The 13,835-nt window shown below is 42.8% G+C and overlaps 1 protein-coding gene across 1 annotated transcript in view; it reads right to left on the reverse strand.

Moving 5' to 3' along the window:
- The window catches only part of SLC9A9 (solute carrier family 9 member A9), a 410,063-nt gene that overhangs the window by 176,071 nt on the left and 220,157 nt on the right, over positions 1–13,835 (reverse strand). Inside the window, exons 10-11 of the mRNA XM_090053238.1 lie at positions 12,295–12,408; positions 9,693–9,804 (exon numbers count right to left, since the gene is read on the reverse strand). Of these exons, the coding sequence (XP_089909364.1) occupies positions 9,693–9,804; positions 12,295–12,408 (226 nt within the window). The remainder of the gene's footprint in view (positions 1–9,692; positions 9,805–12,294; positions 12,409–13,835) is intronic.

Raw genomic sequence — 13,835 nt, forward strand, 5'->3', positions numbered from 1 at the left:
TGCATTATGTGGATAAACCTGGTTGCCAATATTAGCAGATTAAACCAGATAACTAAACTACTTGTGAGGCGGGTAAGATATGCATTGGGATAATTTTCATTAATTTCTGATGTTCAACCCTCTTTGGAATAGAATATGGCAGCTGCTTCACAGAGTGCATAGAAGTGATGAACAATACTTTAAATGGAAAGACACTCTCTGAGGGCCATTTCTGCAAGTTGAATACAGTTACCTCAATTGAAATTTGTCAGTGATGCCAAGTTTAATATCTCTGCTTTCATAAAAGTAACACAAATTTGTCCACACCCAGTTGAAAGCCACCTTCAGGTTTTTCCCATATATCATACTGGATCACTGGTTTCTTATTTTCTCCAGGAAAAACGTCATCCGCTGAACATCAATACAATTTAAGAAAGATGTCATGTAAATCTATAGAGATAACTGGGCTGCCTTCCATAACCCAATAGCACCTGGAATACCATATGCAGATCTCTTCTCTTTGGTTTAAGGGGATATTGATAATTAATAAGCAGTGTGTTTCACTTCTTGAAGGCTGGATATGGTGAGTTGTTCATGGCATGCAGGGGAGTGCTGAGTGCCTCCTATTGTGCTTTTCATCTGACAGTCTCAACATGGTTTACAAATATTAACCATTTTAGCCTCAGCTAAAGGAAATACTCTGGGTTCAAAGGCATAATAATGCCAGGATTGGCAGCCAGAACAGAGAAAAAAGAAATAAAAGAATACATCCTAAGAAGTAAAGACTCAGAGGGGAGCAGGGTACATGATTACAGTTTATAAAATACTTTCAAGGTAATAACATAAATGAAGAGGGAGAAATAGGTAGCTGAGTTAGTCTGAAGTTAGGCAGAAGGGAGGGAAGAGGGAAGAGTGGTAGTCTGGAGACTAAGGGTGTTGATAGACATGGAAAAAATGAAAGAATACAAAACAATGCTTTATCGGAAGAAGAAGGGCGTTAGTTCAACCCAACTCCCCGTGGTCTGTATAGATTGTGTGCTTCAGCAGGGCTTTCTGGCACTTCAATCTAATAGTTGATTCAATCACCTATTAGATAAAAGCACCAAAAAGTCCTGCTGAAGCACATGATCTATACAGACATTGGGTGAGCTGGGTCAAACTAACATGATGTCTCTATTGGGCATGTGCTACACTTGGTGCAGGGGTATGCCAAACTTAGAGTAAAGCAGTGTTTGTTTTTTTCATGCCTGTAAGCAGCTTAACTAATTCAGAGAGACAAGCTTTCATAGGTGACAGCCTATTTCATAGATGCTATACCTGCCTTGCCTTCTGCCTAATATAAATGAAGAAAAAGGAATTTTAACAGTTGTAGAAGGCAGGGAGACAAAGGGATAGTCTGAAGTTTGGGAAAATTGAGATTAGCACAAAAATGGGTTGTGGGATCTTCCTTCAAGCCTTGTTTATAGTCCTTTCATACAGGCAACCATGCTATACAGTCCTATTCCTGCATATCTTCTATTTCTGTTCTCAGTTTACCCAAATGGTACTACTCTCCTTTGCTTCTTGCCCTGCTGAGGCACCCATACTCCACCGTAGTGGGAAAAGGGATTGAATCCTGGACCAGTCACGAGGGTGGGCCAAGTATGCAAATATTACCCTCAGACAGTATCCCTACTCCACTTCCTATCTTTATCTATGAATGTCCATGGTTTTTGGCTCTTTACAAGGTCCATCTGGTTCCATTCCTATTATCTGCAGTAGCTACTCCTCCATAGCCTTCAGTAAAGCCTCTGTTCAAGAAGCTTCCTTACAGCTGCCTACAAGGTCTTTCCCCAACAGCTTCCTGGCCTCCTTTTTCATTCCCTGATTCTCAGCTCAGGAAGGAGCAGCCAGCCAAATTGTATATCTACCTTTATCCTTACTGCACTCTAGGCCCTGTTTTGGTTTCATTGCGCATGTCTACATGTGCAAGTAATGTGCATGAATGAACTCTGGAGCTTATTGCTCTGGAGTGTGTTTGCATGCAACATGTGAAGCCTGGTTGGAAGAGCCTGGTTGGAGCAGCCCAGGCTGGTAGGGGACCTGGCAGGTGTTAGCCTGCCATCCCAGGCTGCTCCGAGTGGCTGGCTGAGGCATGAGAGTGCTTCAGCACAGGGGCTGCCAGTCAGCTAGCCCTGCACTGAAGCACCCTATGTCCTAGCCAGGCAGAGTAGCATCTACACGTGCACTGCTGTGTATGAAAAAACCCCTAGCAGGGTAGTGCTACAGAGTTTATTAGTTTTATGTGGTGTAATAGGAGGGCATGAGTAGATGTTGAGATGTTTACTTTGCAGTTAATTAGTCAACTGCACAGTAAAAGTCCTGTGTAGACAAGCCCATTGTGTGAGATTTACAGACCCTATCACAGTTGTGTATTAGGAAGAGAAATCTCATAACAAAGAGCAGTGGAGTAACTGAACTCACTGCCAATGAAAATGATTGTAGCCAGTTATCTTAAAGACAGCTTAAATTACAGTCCAGAGTTCACTAAGGACAACAATCTGTCCAAAATCAGAGTTGCAACCATATTCCATTTTAAACTTAGTTTAAATCCCCTTTGGTGTTTTATTGGTTTAACTTCTTTGGCCTGAAAATTGCCAGGCTTTCTTAGGTAATTCATAATGTCTGACAAGATAGGTTGTTGCCTAGGCAGGCTCATGTCTCTCTGAACCAGTTAGTTCAGAGGCTGTCCTGTCCTATCTTCTGCCAGGCTTACTCTGAAACCTAAGGGGAAAGAAGAAAATTGGTCAGACTTTTTGGGTTACAGGACATTTAAGATGCTATTTTAAAAATACTTTTGTGATTACTGTCTGCATTCACAGGAACTTGCGTAGCAAGTTCAATACCACTAGTCAGGCCATTAAGAATACCGAAAATGGCATTGCTTGACATTATAATCAGAGGAACATTCAGGGATTCTTCTCACTGAAAAAGAAATTCATACGGGCCAGGCAGTTTTTAGGAAATGATATGTCACTGAGACAAATAAGATTTCTTTTTATATCCTTTTTTTTCAGTTAGGTCTTAACAATATCTACCTGTCTGTAAACTTAGGAGTTGATGTCTGACTTACAACAGCAATGTGAATAATGAAGGTATCATGCAGTAGATTTTCAGTACATATATGGGAAATGGTAGCTGCATGTATTGCTTCCCAGTGAAAAATAATGGGTGGAGGAGGGTGTTTTATCTTATCTTTGTATAGAGAATAGAACATGATATAATACAGCCCTCTGCACACACCAAACAGATGCAGTAGAAGACAATCAAGTCTTGGTTGGGATAGGGAGGGTAAGCTGGTGAACAGGAGACTGGTCTGTCAGATGTATGCAATGCATACTTGATCCTTTGTACACATGTCTAACCCTCACTGAAAATGTATAAATTCTAATATGGTTTAAGAGGCTTTAGATGCTGCGACTATACAAAGTTAAAGCTCCTTATATAAAGTAGGATATGTGATGTATGTTTGTTTATTTTAGAGACCACATGACCTGCGAGCACAACAAACTGGTTTCCAATCCATTTGTAACGTAGCTGATTCTACAGACAGCATGATTAGCATGTGGCTCCTGGGCAGGTATATGTTCCACTTTTTAAGCATACATCAAAGGAAGAATAAAAGTCAAAATCAAAGCTTTGTCTGCCAGGTGAAATAATATAGGGGGTTTGAAATTTTGAAACCTCACAGATTTGACCTGAATCTGCTTCCACTGAAATGAAAGGTACCTTCCCTACTCCCACCCATCCCTGCCCTTGACTTCAGCTAGAACAGAGTTAGGCCAATTTTGAGGACTTTTGAAAATCTTACCCTTGGACTTTGGTAACAACAATGGTCATCTCAACATTAGCTGTGAATGAACTTCTGCTGTAAATGGTTTAAATAGGTAGGACTAGGGTGTGCTCAGCACTAATTCAGAAACTCTGGTCAAGGTTAGTTCATGGCACATACTCTGTTTTTGTCCATGAATACTGTTTACCCTTATTTGCAGTGAGAAATCAGTGATGAAACCGGAAGTGATATTTCTTGTAAAAGCTCTAACTCCTGTACTAACGGAACAGCTCTGTTCTAGCTATGGAAAACATTTTATCCCAATAATTCAGATATATTGATTTGCTTCCTTTCTAGCTTATTTAGCTCTTGAGGCCATTCTGCCCCAAGAGGAATGAAAGCTTCTCTGTCCATCTGTTGGGTACTAGTCAGAGTTACCGTGAATTGCTATTTTCTCTGTACCTTGGTGAAAACTTTTGCAGCTGTGTGTTTTGTTTGCTGCCCATAAAACAAGTCTTGTTCTTATGCAACTTTTACTTAAAAGTCCCGAGCAATTCAATTGATTAGGACCCCCTTACTTTTGTAAGAAGAGACTATTTCTTAACATATAGAATCAAAGTATTTAATATATACATATTATTTATTGGAAGGGTTTTACTTTTCATAACTTTGTTCCGTCAGTACATTTCATCACTTCCTCACTACTTAAGTCTAGGGGAGCTGATTCAGTAAGAAAGAAAATCTGTAAGCAAGTATTTGAAGAGACTTTTCTTTGTCATCCCTTAAAGTTTCCCTGCAGTGACAGCTCGTTCATATTTCTTTTGCTGCCCCTTGCCCCTTTTGGCAGCATGGCTCACAAAAGCAATACTACCAGCTTCTGTCTGTCACGGGGAACTCCTTCCCTTATATAGAAGGAAGCTGAGCGGAAACCTAACACAAGCCAAGGCTTTTCTACTTGTTCTACACAAGCTGCATAGGAATGAAGGAGGATGGTTTATATTCAGTTGGAGCTATTCCACTCCTTGTTAACATCCTATGTGAACTTCACAACTCAGAAAATTTTTTGGGGGTGTGCCTCCCCAGCAGGTAAGTCTCATCTGGCCGGGTCCCACTCAGCTTACCCCTGCTCCTGCCTCTGCAGCACTGTCCCTTACTGCGGGGGCCTCAATCTAGGCCCTACCCCTTCCCTCCTCCATGGACTGACTTGCTGGGCTAGGATGTGTGCGTGCATGCACAGGGGCACTCAGCCCCCAACCCTAGCCTTGGATTGACTTCAAAAGGCTCTGAGATCTACTGGTAGATTGACATCCACTGGTTGGTGACTGCTGTTGTACAGGTACCTATCTCCTTCTCCTCTTCTGTATGGGATGGGAAGGGGAATTCACCTGGGTACCATCTGTAAATGGATATAGGAATTCAGAAGCTCCAGTGCTCTCACCTCTCCAGTTCAGTGCCCAGTTTACCCTGAGCTGAGTTTACCCCTAATTGATGGAAATCACCATAGCTCCCAACATAAGCTCACTAGCAGTTTTTCTCCTCCCCATTATATGTACGTGTATAAACCAACATGAACACAGATGCCCTTTCCTTTATCTTTTCTTCTACACATTGTCTTTCTCTCCCAAACCCCACTGATTGATATGTCGTGTCTTTTATCAATAGAGCATAGTTAGTGAAGCAACTGAACATTCTTGCCTCTGCAGCATCGTCCTACAAGTCTCCTACTGGAATGTACTAAGAATAATAAAGAACTTAACCCTCCCCCTCCCCACCCCATATCGATTGGCAGTGCATGTGCATATTACTTATATTTTAGTTTAGTACTTAAGTAGTGCTTGGCTGACTCCAGTGGCAGTGGTACCCTTTTAACACCCAAGAGACAATGGAATAAATTAATAAAAAGCACCAGGTCTGCTTGATCTTTTTCCTGTTGACTTTATAGCAAGTTAAAAGCTGCACATCTTGATCTAAACTTGAAATGAGTGTATGAAATATAAACCTTGCTCCTATTTAAACCACTACATATTGTTTTTTACACTAGGACTGAGGATTCTGGCTCTTTCCTGTCAGCTGATGCTTGAACTAGGAACCCCATGACAAGCTTATTTTTTATTATTATAGTTCTTGACAGGTTTTAAATCAGATTAGGTTTTTAAATCTACTGGAACTAGATTTGCCAGGAAATATGATTAAATGTAGTTTTAAAATAACATTCATCTTTCTCAAAATGTGCACCTATTTTTTATATTTCTGAAAGTGATGGCTCATAAAAAGCACATCTAATACTGCTATGCTATTCATTGCAGGCCTGATTCTTCCACCTTTATTTGTGCCCATTAATTTTTACTCCTCAAGTAATCCCATTGGAATCAAAAGGCTATCACAAGAGCTACTGGCAGAGTAAGACATCCTTGTTTGTGATAGACGTAGCTGAATCAGACCTGTTATTATCTCCTGTAGCATTTAAAATTCCTGGTGGCCTAAAAGTACCTGAAAGCCCATTTAAAGATATCTTTTTACAAAACAATATATTTATTAAAAAAATTCTTTTCTGGCTATTTTAAGGCCTAGATTTTGGAAGCTTTACATATTGATATTTGCAGTTCTCAGCTAATAGATTGCATATATCTGTCTACACGTTTGAGTTCATTTTCAGCTGCTGGCTGCAGGCTATCTTTCTACTTCTGGTTTTGTGGAGAACGAGATTGGATGAGACAATAAGGAACTATAAAAACAATATGTAGTGGTTTAAATAGGAACGGAGCTTGTATTTCACACATTATACGTAATGCACCTTATTTCATGTTTAGATCCAGATGTGTAGCTTTCAACTTACTATAAGGCCAACAGGAAAAAGATTGAGCAGATTTGGTGGTATTTCTTCATTTATTCCATTGTCTCTTGGTTGTTAAAAGGGTACCACTGCCACTGGAGTCAGCCAAGCACTACTTAAATACTAAACTAAAATATAAGTAATATGCAGATGCACTACCCATAGATATAAGGCGGGGGGGGGAGGGTTAAGTTCTTTATTAGTTTTAGTACATCTAGTAGGAGACTTGTGCTGCAGAGGCAAGAATGTCCTGCTGCTTCACTAACTATGCTCTATTGATAAACGACATGACATATCAATGGGGTTTGGGAGAGAATGTGCAAAAGAAAAGATAAAGGAAAGGGCATCTGTGTTCATGTTGGGTTATACATGTACATATGATGGGGAGGAGAAAAATTGCTAGTGAGCTTATGTTGGGAGCTGTGGTGATTTCCATCAATTAGGGGTAAGCTCAGCTCAGGGTAAACTGGGCACTAAACTGGAGAGGTGAGAACACTGGAGGTTCTGAATTCCTATATCTATTTACAGATGGTACCCAAGTGAATTCCTCATCCCGTCCCATACAGAAGAGAAGGAGGAAAGTAACTATTTTAAAATCCTTCATTCCTGATCCTACTTTCATTGAAAGTGCCAGGGGAAAATGGGAACCAGCAGCCAGAAGTAAACATACTTCCTGATGTGGGTCAGGACGCTGGTCATTAATGAAACAGGGAACCCTTCTTCTTTATGTCACTGATCTGAATCCAGTTCAAGATGGTTGCCAACAAAATCTCTCATCATATAATTCCCACATACCTGACTATTTAAAATGAGCAGATGGCATGAAATACAGTGCCTTGTGGATGAGTGTCCTTGTCAAATGCACACATATGAACACCCATGAACACACAAAAAATCCACTTGGCATTAGTTGGCACTCTTACTGGCATCTTTTAGGGAAGAAGCTGATTGAGTGTGAAGACTAACTACTATCTTTGCCCTAGAGGCATAGTCCTTTCAAGTCAGAAGTGAGACATATTGATTGAGAAATATGGATAAACTTGCCAACTGTATTCTACTTGTTCTGTGGACAAATAGACAACTGCATATTCAGGCCTGTCAATCAAGAAATGTTATCTGGCAAAATTAATGCAAAATGCTTTAATATAAAAAGGTGAAGACCTGGGAGGTAGGGGAGCTACTAGCTCTGACTGTCTTGCTGTTTTGGAATAATATTTCAAAACATGCATGAAGTGTAGCTATTCTCTGTAAGGCTCTCTTACAAAAAGCATTGTGGGTTTTATATATATATATCTATACATATATAGATATTTTTCCCCCCAATGGTTAAATGGCCAGTTTATAACTGAAACTACATTTCTAGATGTCTGCCCTGCAAACCCTCCCTGGAATCTGAGAGTCAAGCTGAGATATTCCTATCTCATGCATGTCCAAAAATAAAGTCGCCAGCTGGAGTTTAATACATACATCGACACTGAACTCAGCTTCTTCTCTTGAAGCTGTTTTGTTTCTACAGCGCTAATAGGAGTTAAAAATCCTGAATTCTGTAAATAAAGTAATCAGATATCACAATATATATATTAGGGATACCAGTCATCCAGGTTTTCCCAGACATGTCCTTTTTTTGGGTCCTCTGACCTCCATCTGGGCAGTTTTTTGAAATCTGAACAAATGTCTGGGATTTTGCTCTGCTCTACCGGTGGGACCAGGGGGAGGGTGATTAGAGGCAGGGGACACCATGTATATCTGTGTGCGCGCACACACACGTGGCCAGCATGCACCTGGTAGAATGGTTGAAGCAGCCTCAGCAGCTGGATGCAGGTAAGTCTATGGGAAGTGGGGGTTGGAGGGCCAGGGCTTGGGGACTTTTGGGGGGCAGGGGATATGGAAGAGTTCAGTGTGTGAGGAGGGCAGATGCCTGCCAGCATTAGGGGATAATGTTCAGGCACTAGGGCTGCCGCAGGGCACAGGGCTGGGGGGGAAGCATCTGCCTCTCCAGCAGGGAAAGGGGTGGGGGGGGGAGCCTTTGGGGGCAGTGGGGAGCTGTGCAGCTGGTGCCCATGGTGGCAGAGGTGGGGTACCCAAGAGATGTTGGGAGGGTGGGAGTGTAGCCAGGCTGCCAGGCATGGTGCAGGAGCCCCAGCCCAGAGTGTGGGGAGTGGGGTACCACAGGCTTCCTCTCCTCCGCCCTATAGCTCATGCCAGGGCTGGACTTGCTCCACTGCTGCCTGTACAAGTCAGAGCCATCACAGCCACTGTGTTCCAGCCCAGTTGGGATGGGGGCAGCTGGAGGCCCCCTCTGGCAGGGCTGGGGGGAGTGGGGGGAGCTAGAGTGAGGGGCACCGGCATAGCCCAGGGGGAGGTGGGGAAGGAGTGTGGGTTGGGAATGCGGGGCACTGGCAGGGCTAGGGGTCTGTGGGTTAGGAGTGGGGGCTGCAGCAGAGATGCAGGGCTTCAGGTTGGGAGTGAGGGGTCCCACCCCAAGAGGTGTCCTCTTTTTTGGAACTGGAAATATGGTAACCATAATATATATACAAGGAGCAGGTTGGTGGATTAAAAAGCAATTCTTTTTATACCATCGTGTTTTAGAACAGACTGATGGTTTTAGGTTACAAAGAATTGCCAGAGGGCCGTGGCCACATATCTCATAACTGGGTCCCTCTGGAGAACACTAATCACCCTCTCAGTGGTATTACCTTGCATGTAGTAGAAGTATGTTAGTGTATGTATTTGGGATAGCTCAAATCCTCCTAATAGTAAAGTACAGTATCTTCAAATGGGCATGGATGTTGAAAGATGAATGATGAACAGTGGGCTGAGAGATGGGTATTCTGAGCCACTTAATTTATTAGAAAGTAATTAAAATAACTGCTACAGTTTCACAGAGGTGCACTTAAATCATCATAGAACTGACCCAAAGCATACTGAAGCCAAGGAGAATCTTTCTACAAGTGGCATGTTCCTATTGACAGCTTCTTAACATTTTATCTGTTTGCTAGAACAGTAACTTTCAATTTTATGTCAGGTGCTCAGAAGCAGAGATTAAAACAGTAACAAAGTAGCACTTACCTGAAAACATCATCATGTGTTGAAAGTTCCTGGGAATCTTTTGTTTCCGACCCAAATTCAGAATGAAAGAGAGTGGATATATGTTGCAAGCTCTTGCTATAAAAATTGCCACCTACAATATAGGAAGCTAAGGAAAATGGGTGCGAACATGGACAAAAATGAGTTAAATTTAAATATCCCTGACTTTATCTGGAAGCAAATTTAAAATGATCCCAATATTAACCACTTAAGAATTTAAACACTGCCTCCCCAATTCTTTCATTATGGAAGTGATCCATGCACAATTTTTCCCAGACATCCTAGTTTTGCTAGTTCCTAGGTTTGAACTCCTTTTCCTACATACCACTTCATTCACTCCCCATTTACTTATCACATTTGTATCCCACATGACTACATCTTCAGCCTGTACATAAAAAGTCCCTTAAATTGTGGCAGTGGCATTATCCTTAAGCAACAATTTGGGAAGGATAAACATCCTTTTGGATATAGCTTCATTTTTCTTAAAAAGTCATGCTGTTTGTATTTGGCACTCTCTACTTCTTTCCTGTTTCTGTTGTATGTTTCTGGAAAGATTTTGCTTCTCTTATTAACCCCCCTGTCCATCCAATACAGGAACTGCCTTAATTAGAAAAAATCAGGATATGGACACAAGAAGCTATAATCATAAGTCTTTATAGAAACCATACTTTTAGCATGTTCCTTCCTACTCTTGTTTTATGACTGCCAAGGTGAAGTTACTGTTCCCTGAGCCTTGGCTGAGAAAAGTCAAGGTCCCTGCCCTGCTCTGACCAGCAAAATTGTATCTAGGGTGTTAAGTTCTGCTGTCAGCTCTAGCAGCCCTCCGCTGCTTGATGTGGAGGCAGGAATGTTACATCTGCCTTTGTGTAGTTATCACCCCTTTCTTCCCTCAAAAACAAACTTGCACTAGGGGAAGCCATAAACTGGATCTGTTTATTTGGGAATTACATGTAAACATGACTGCTGGCTTTCTTCATTGCATATGGATCCTTATTTATGAAAAGACTGGAGTTCACTAAAAAAGTATAAGCAAAGGACCATTCTTCTGTGAGAGTGAGGAAAACAACAAGAGATGTATGGAGACTCCAAATATGAAAACTATCAGTGACACCAAGCCAATACATGGTAGCAACTATCGAGGACACAGAAGAACTAAGGGCAAAACCTCCATTTTTCTTTGTCTCTATGACCCCCTTTACACATTATACTTAAGGCATGATTAACCAGGTAATCACGCTTTAAGCCATGACCCAGCTACACGTTATATCAATTAATAGCATCATAAAGCAAGCAGCAAGAAAAAATGTGAAGTAACTTTGTAGTTTGTTCTAATCACACCATTAATTGAACATGTGGCCAAGCAATCCCCTCTGGCTGGGAGCACCATCAACTGGGGGGCTCCCAGCTACAGGCAAGTACCACTTGTTGCGAGCCCCGCAGCTGACAAGGTCTGCAGTGCTGGCTGTGTTGTCAGCTGCGGGGCTTGCAGCTGAGACAACGCTACCCCCCCCCATGAGCAGGAGCGGACCTGGCCCCAGATCCTGGCTCTTTAAAAAAAAGCCCCCACTCACTGGCTGCTGCCAGGGGGGTAATCCTCACTGTTCCCCACTGGCCCATGCCATATGGGGGTTCTGCCACAAGTCCCCAACCTCTGCTCCCACTCCCAGTTCCCCTCCCCCATGGCTGCCCTGCTGCCCAGCTTCCGGTCCTTAAAAAAAAAAAAGTCCCCACTCACCAGCTGCTGCAGGGACTGTCAGGGGGCTCATGGCAGAGCCCCTCACACAGTGCAGGGCAGTGGGGACCAGCACTATTGCCCCCCCACACACACCTGGCAGCAGCTGGTGAGTCAGGTCTTTTTATTTTATTTTTTCAAGGGCTGGGAGCCGAGGCAGGCAGGGCAGCCATGGGGAGCAGAGAGTTGGGAGAGTGGCCAGGGGTTGGAGGGCTCATGGGAGAGCCCCCCATGCAGCTTGGGGCAGCGGGGATCACCACCCCACCCCGCCCGGCAGCAGCTAGTAACTCGGGGCTTTTTTTTTTTTTAAGAGCCGGGAGCTGGGAGAGCAGGCAGGGCAGCCATTGAGAGCAGGCAGGGGATGGCCAATTTGGAGATTCAACTGCTTTGTCTGTGGCTGAATCTCCAAATCAGATTTGGCTGAATCGATTTGAGTCAGTGATTCAAATCACGAAATGGAATCACTGTTCCTCAAATTGGCCAAATCCAAATACAAAGCAAATACTAGCCACTTCGCACAGGCCTATTGTGCAGCAGATCCTGTTGTGCTTTTACCTGTATGTGTACTTCTATGCACATAAGGAGGAGCTGAATATGATATAAAAGAATTTTGCCTTAAGATTTGAATATTACAACAGTTCTTCAATATATTTTAGTACATGCAAACAGATTATTTCTCTAAAACTGCTAAACTGGTTATTGAATATACATATTAAAACATCTCTTCCTTTCCAATCTGAGCCTTACAAAGAATTTATTTTTAGTAATTAAAAAACATAGGTTTACTTGATTTTAGTTTTTTTCCACAATAAGCACTCATTTGCTATTAAAGATACTTAAAGCAAAGGATACAAATGCCCCAAATATGAATAAAGCATTAAAAATATGATTTTGGAATGTGAACAGTGCAATCCCCATGTAACAGAAGATGACATTCTCAGCCAAAAAATTCATGAACTCAAACAACTGGAAAGAGAGAGAAACAAAAAGTATTATTATGACTCATTCTTATAGCTACTTAGTGTTTGTCACATAGTTAATAGGCAAATTGAACTTTGAAAAACAAGCAAATTAGGAACACTGAAATTAATTTTAAATGAGATTTTACATAATCAATTACTAGATTATATGCTGAATTAGTTTGATAATGTGAGACCTTTAAGACTGTATATTTTTTCTCTCTATTCCTGTATGAAAGTCCTCCACAAAGAACAAATAAGAAACTTACCTAACTAAAGCCTAGGCCTGTGTGAGTCAGCAGCAATCTGATCCAGCTTCAGATCCGGCCGCTTTGGATGGCCGCAATCCGATCTGGAGCTCCAGACCGGGTTTCTGTCTTGATCCGATTGAAGTGGCTCCAAAGCTTCAGAGCCACCTTGGAGAGCTGGCTATAGGGTATAATGGGGAATCAATGAAATATCCATAATTTTGTTTTGTGTCCAATTTGGATGAAACATGCAGGGATGGTAGCCTCTGCTGAGAGCATGGAACCGGCCAGGTTTCAAGAAGATCGGTGCAGGGGTTTGAGGGGAACTGTACCCCAAATGCTTGAAAACAAAACTCCTGTCACGTCTATGTGTTACAACACAGGGGCGTCAAAACTGCAGGGCTGGTAGCTCTTACTGCGGACACAAAGCCTGCCAAGTTTCAAGGAGATCGGTGCAGGGGTCTGGGGAGAACTGCCCCTCAAGCTGTGAACAAGCAAAACTTGTGCCATGGGTGACCCTGCGTGTGTTCAGGCGCAGCGGGGTGACAGCTGCAGGGATGGTGGCCCCTGCTGTGACACCTGCCAGCTGTGGAGATCAGTGCAGGGGGGTCCTGGGGCCCTGCACCCCTAGCTGCTGACTGGCAAAACTCCTTCTTTCCTCTCCTTAGCCAGCTTTTGTAGGTGCTAATTGATGCTCGTTAAGTCATTATGTAGTAGCTGGGTCCTGTGTATTGAGCTGGTCCCTGAGTGAATCATGATTGACTGGTAACTGGTAACACAGTATCTCGGCATCCAGGCCTGCAGCAGTGTCTCCCCTCCCCGCCCCAAGACAGACAGTCAGTCCCACAGCACCCATGGCATGAGTTTTGCTTGTGGGGCAGTTCCCCGCAAACCCCTGCACCGATCTCTTGAAACTTGGCAGGCTTTGTGTCCGCAGTAAGAGCTACCAGCCCTGCAGTTTTGACCCCCCTGTGTTGCAACACAGAGATGTGACAGGAGTTTTGCTTTCAAGAATTTGGGGTGTTGTTCCCCCCAAACCCCTGCACCGATCTTTTTGACACTTGGCAGGCTTCATCCTCTCTGCAGAGTCTACCATCCCTGAAACTTTCATCCAAATTGGACAAAAAACCAACAAAGTTATAGATATTTTATTGTTTCTCCGTTATACCCTACGGCCAGATCTCCG

Source organism: Crocodylus siamensis, chromosome 6, assembly GCF_052110815.1.
Source record: "Crocodylus siamensis isolate JL-2025a chromosome 6, ASM5211081v1, whole genome shotgun sequence".
NCBI classification, from domain to species: Eukaryota; Metazoa; Chordata; order Crocodylia; family Crocodylidae; genus Crocodylus; species Crocodylus siamensis.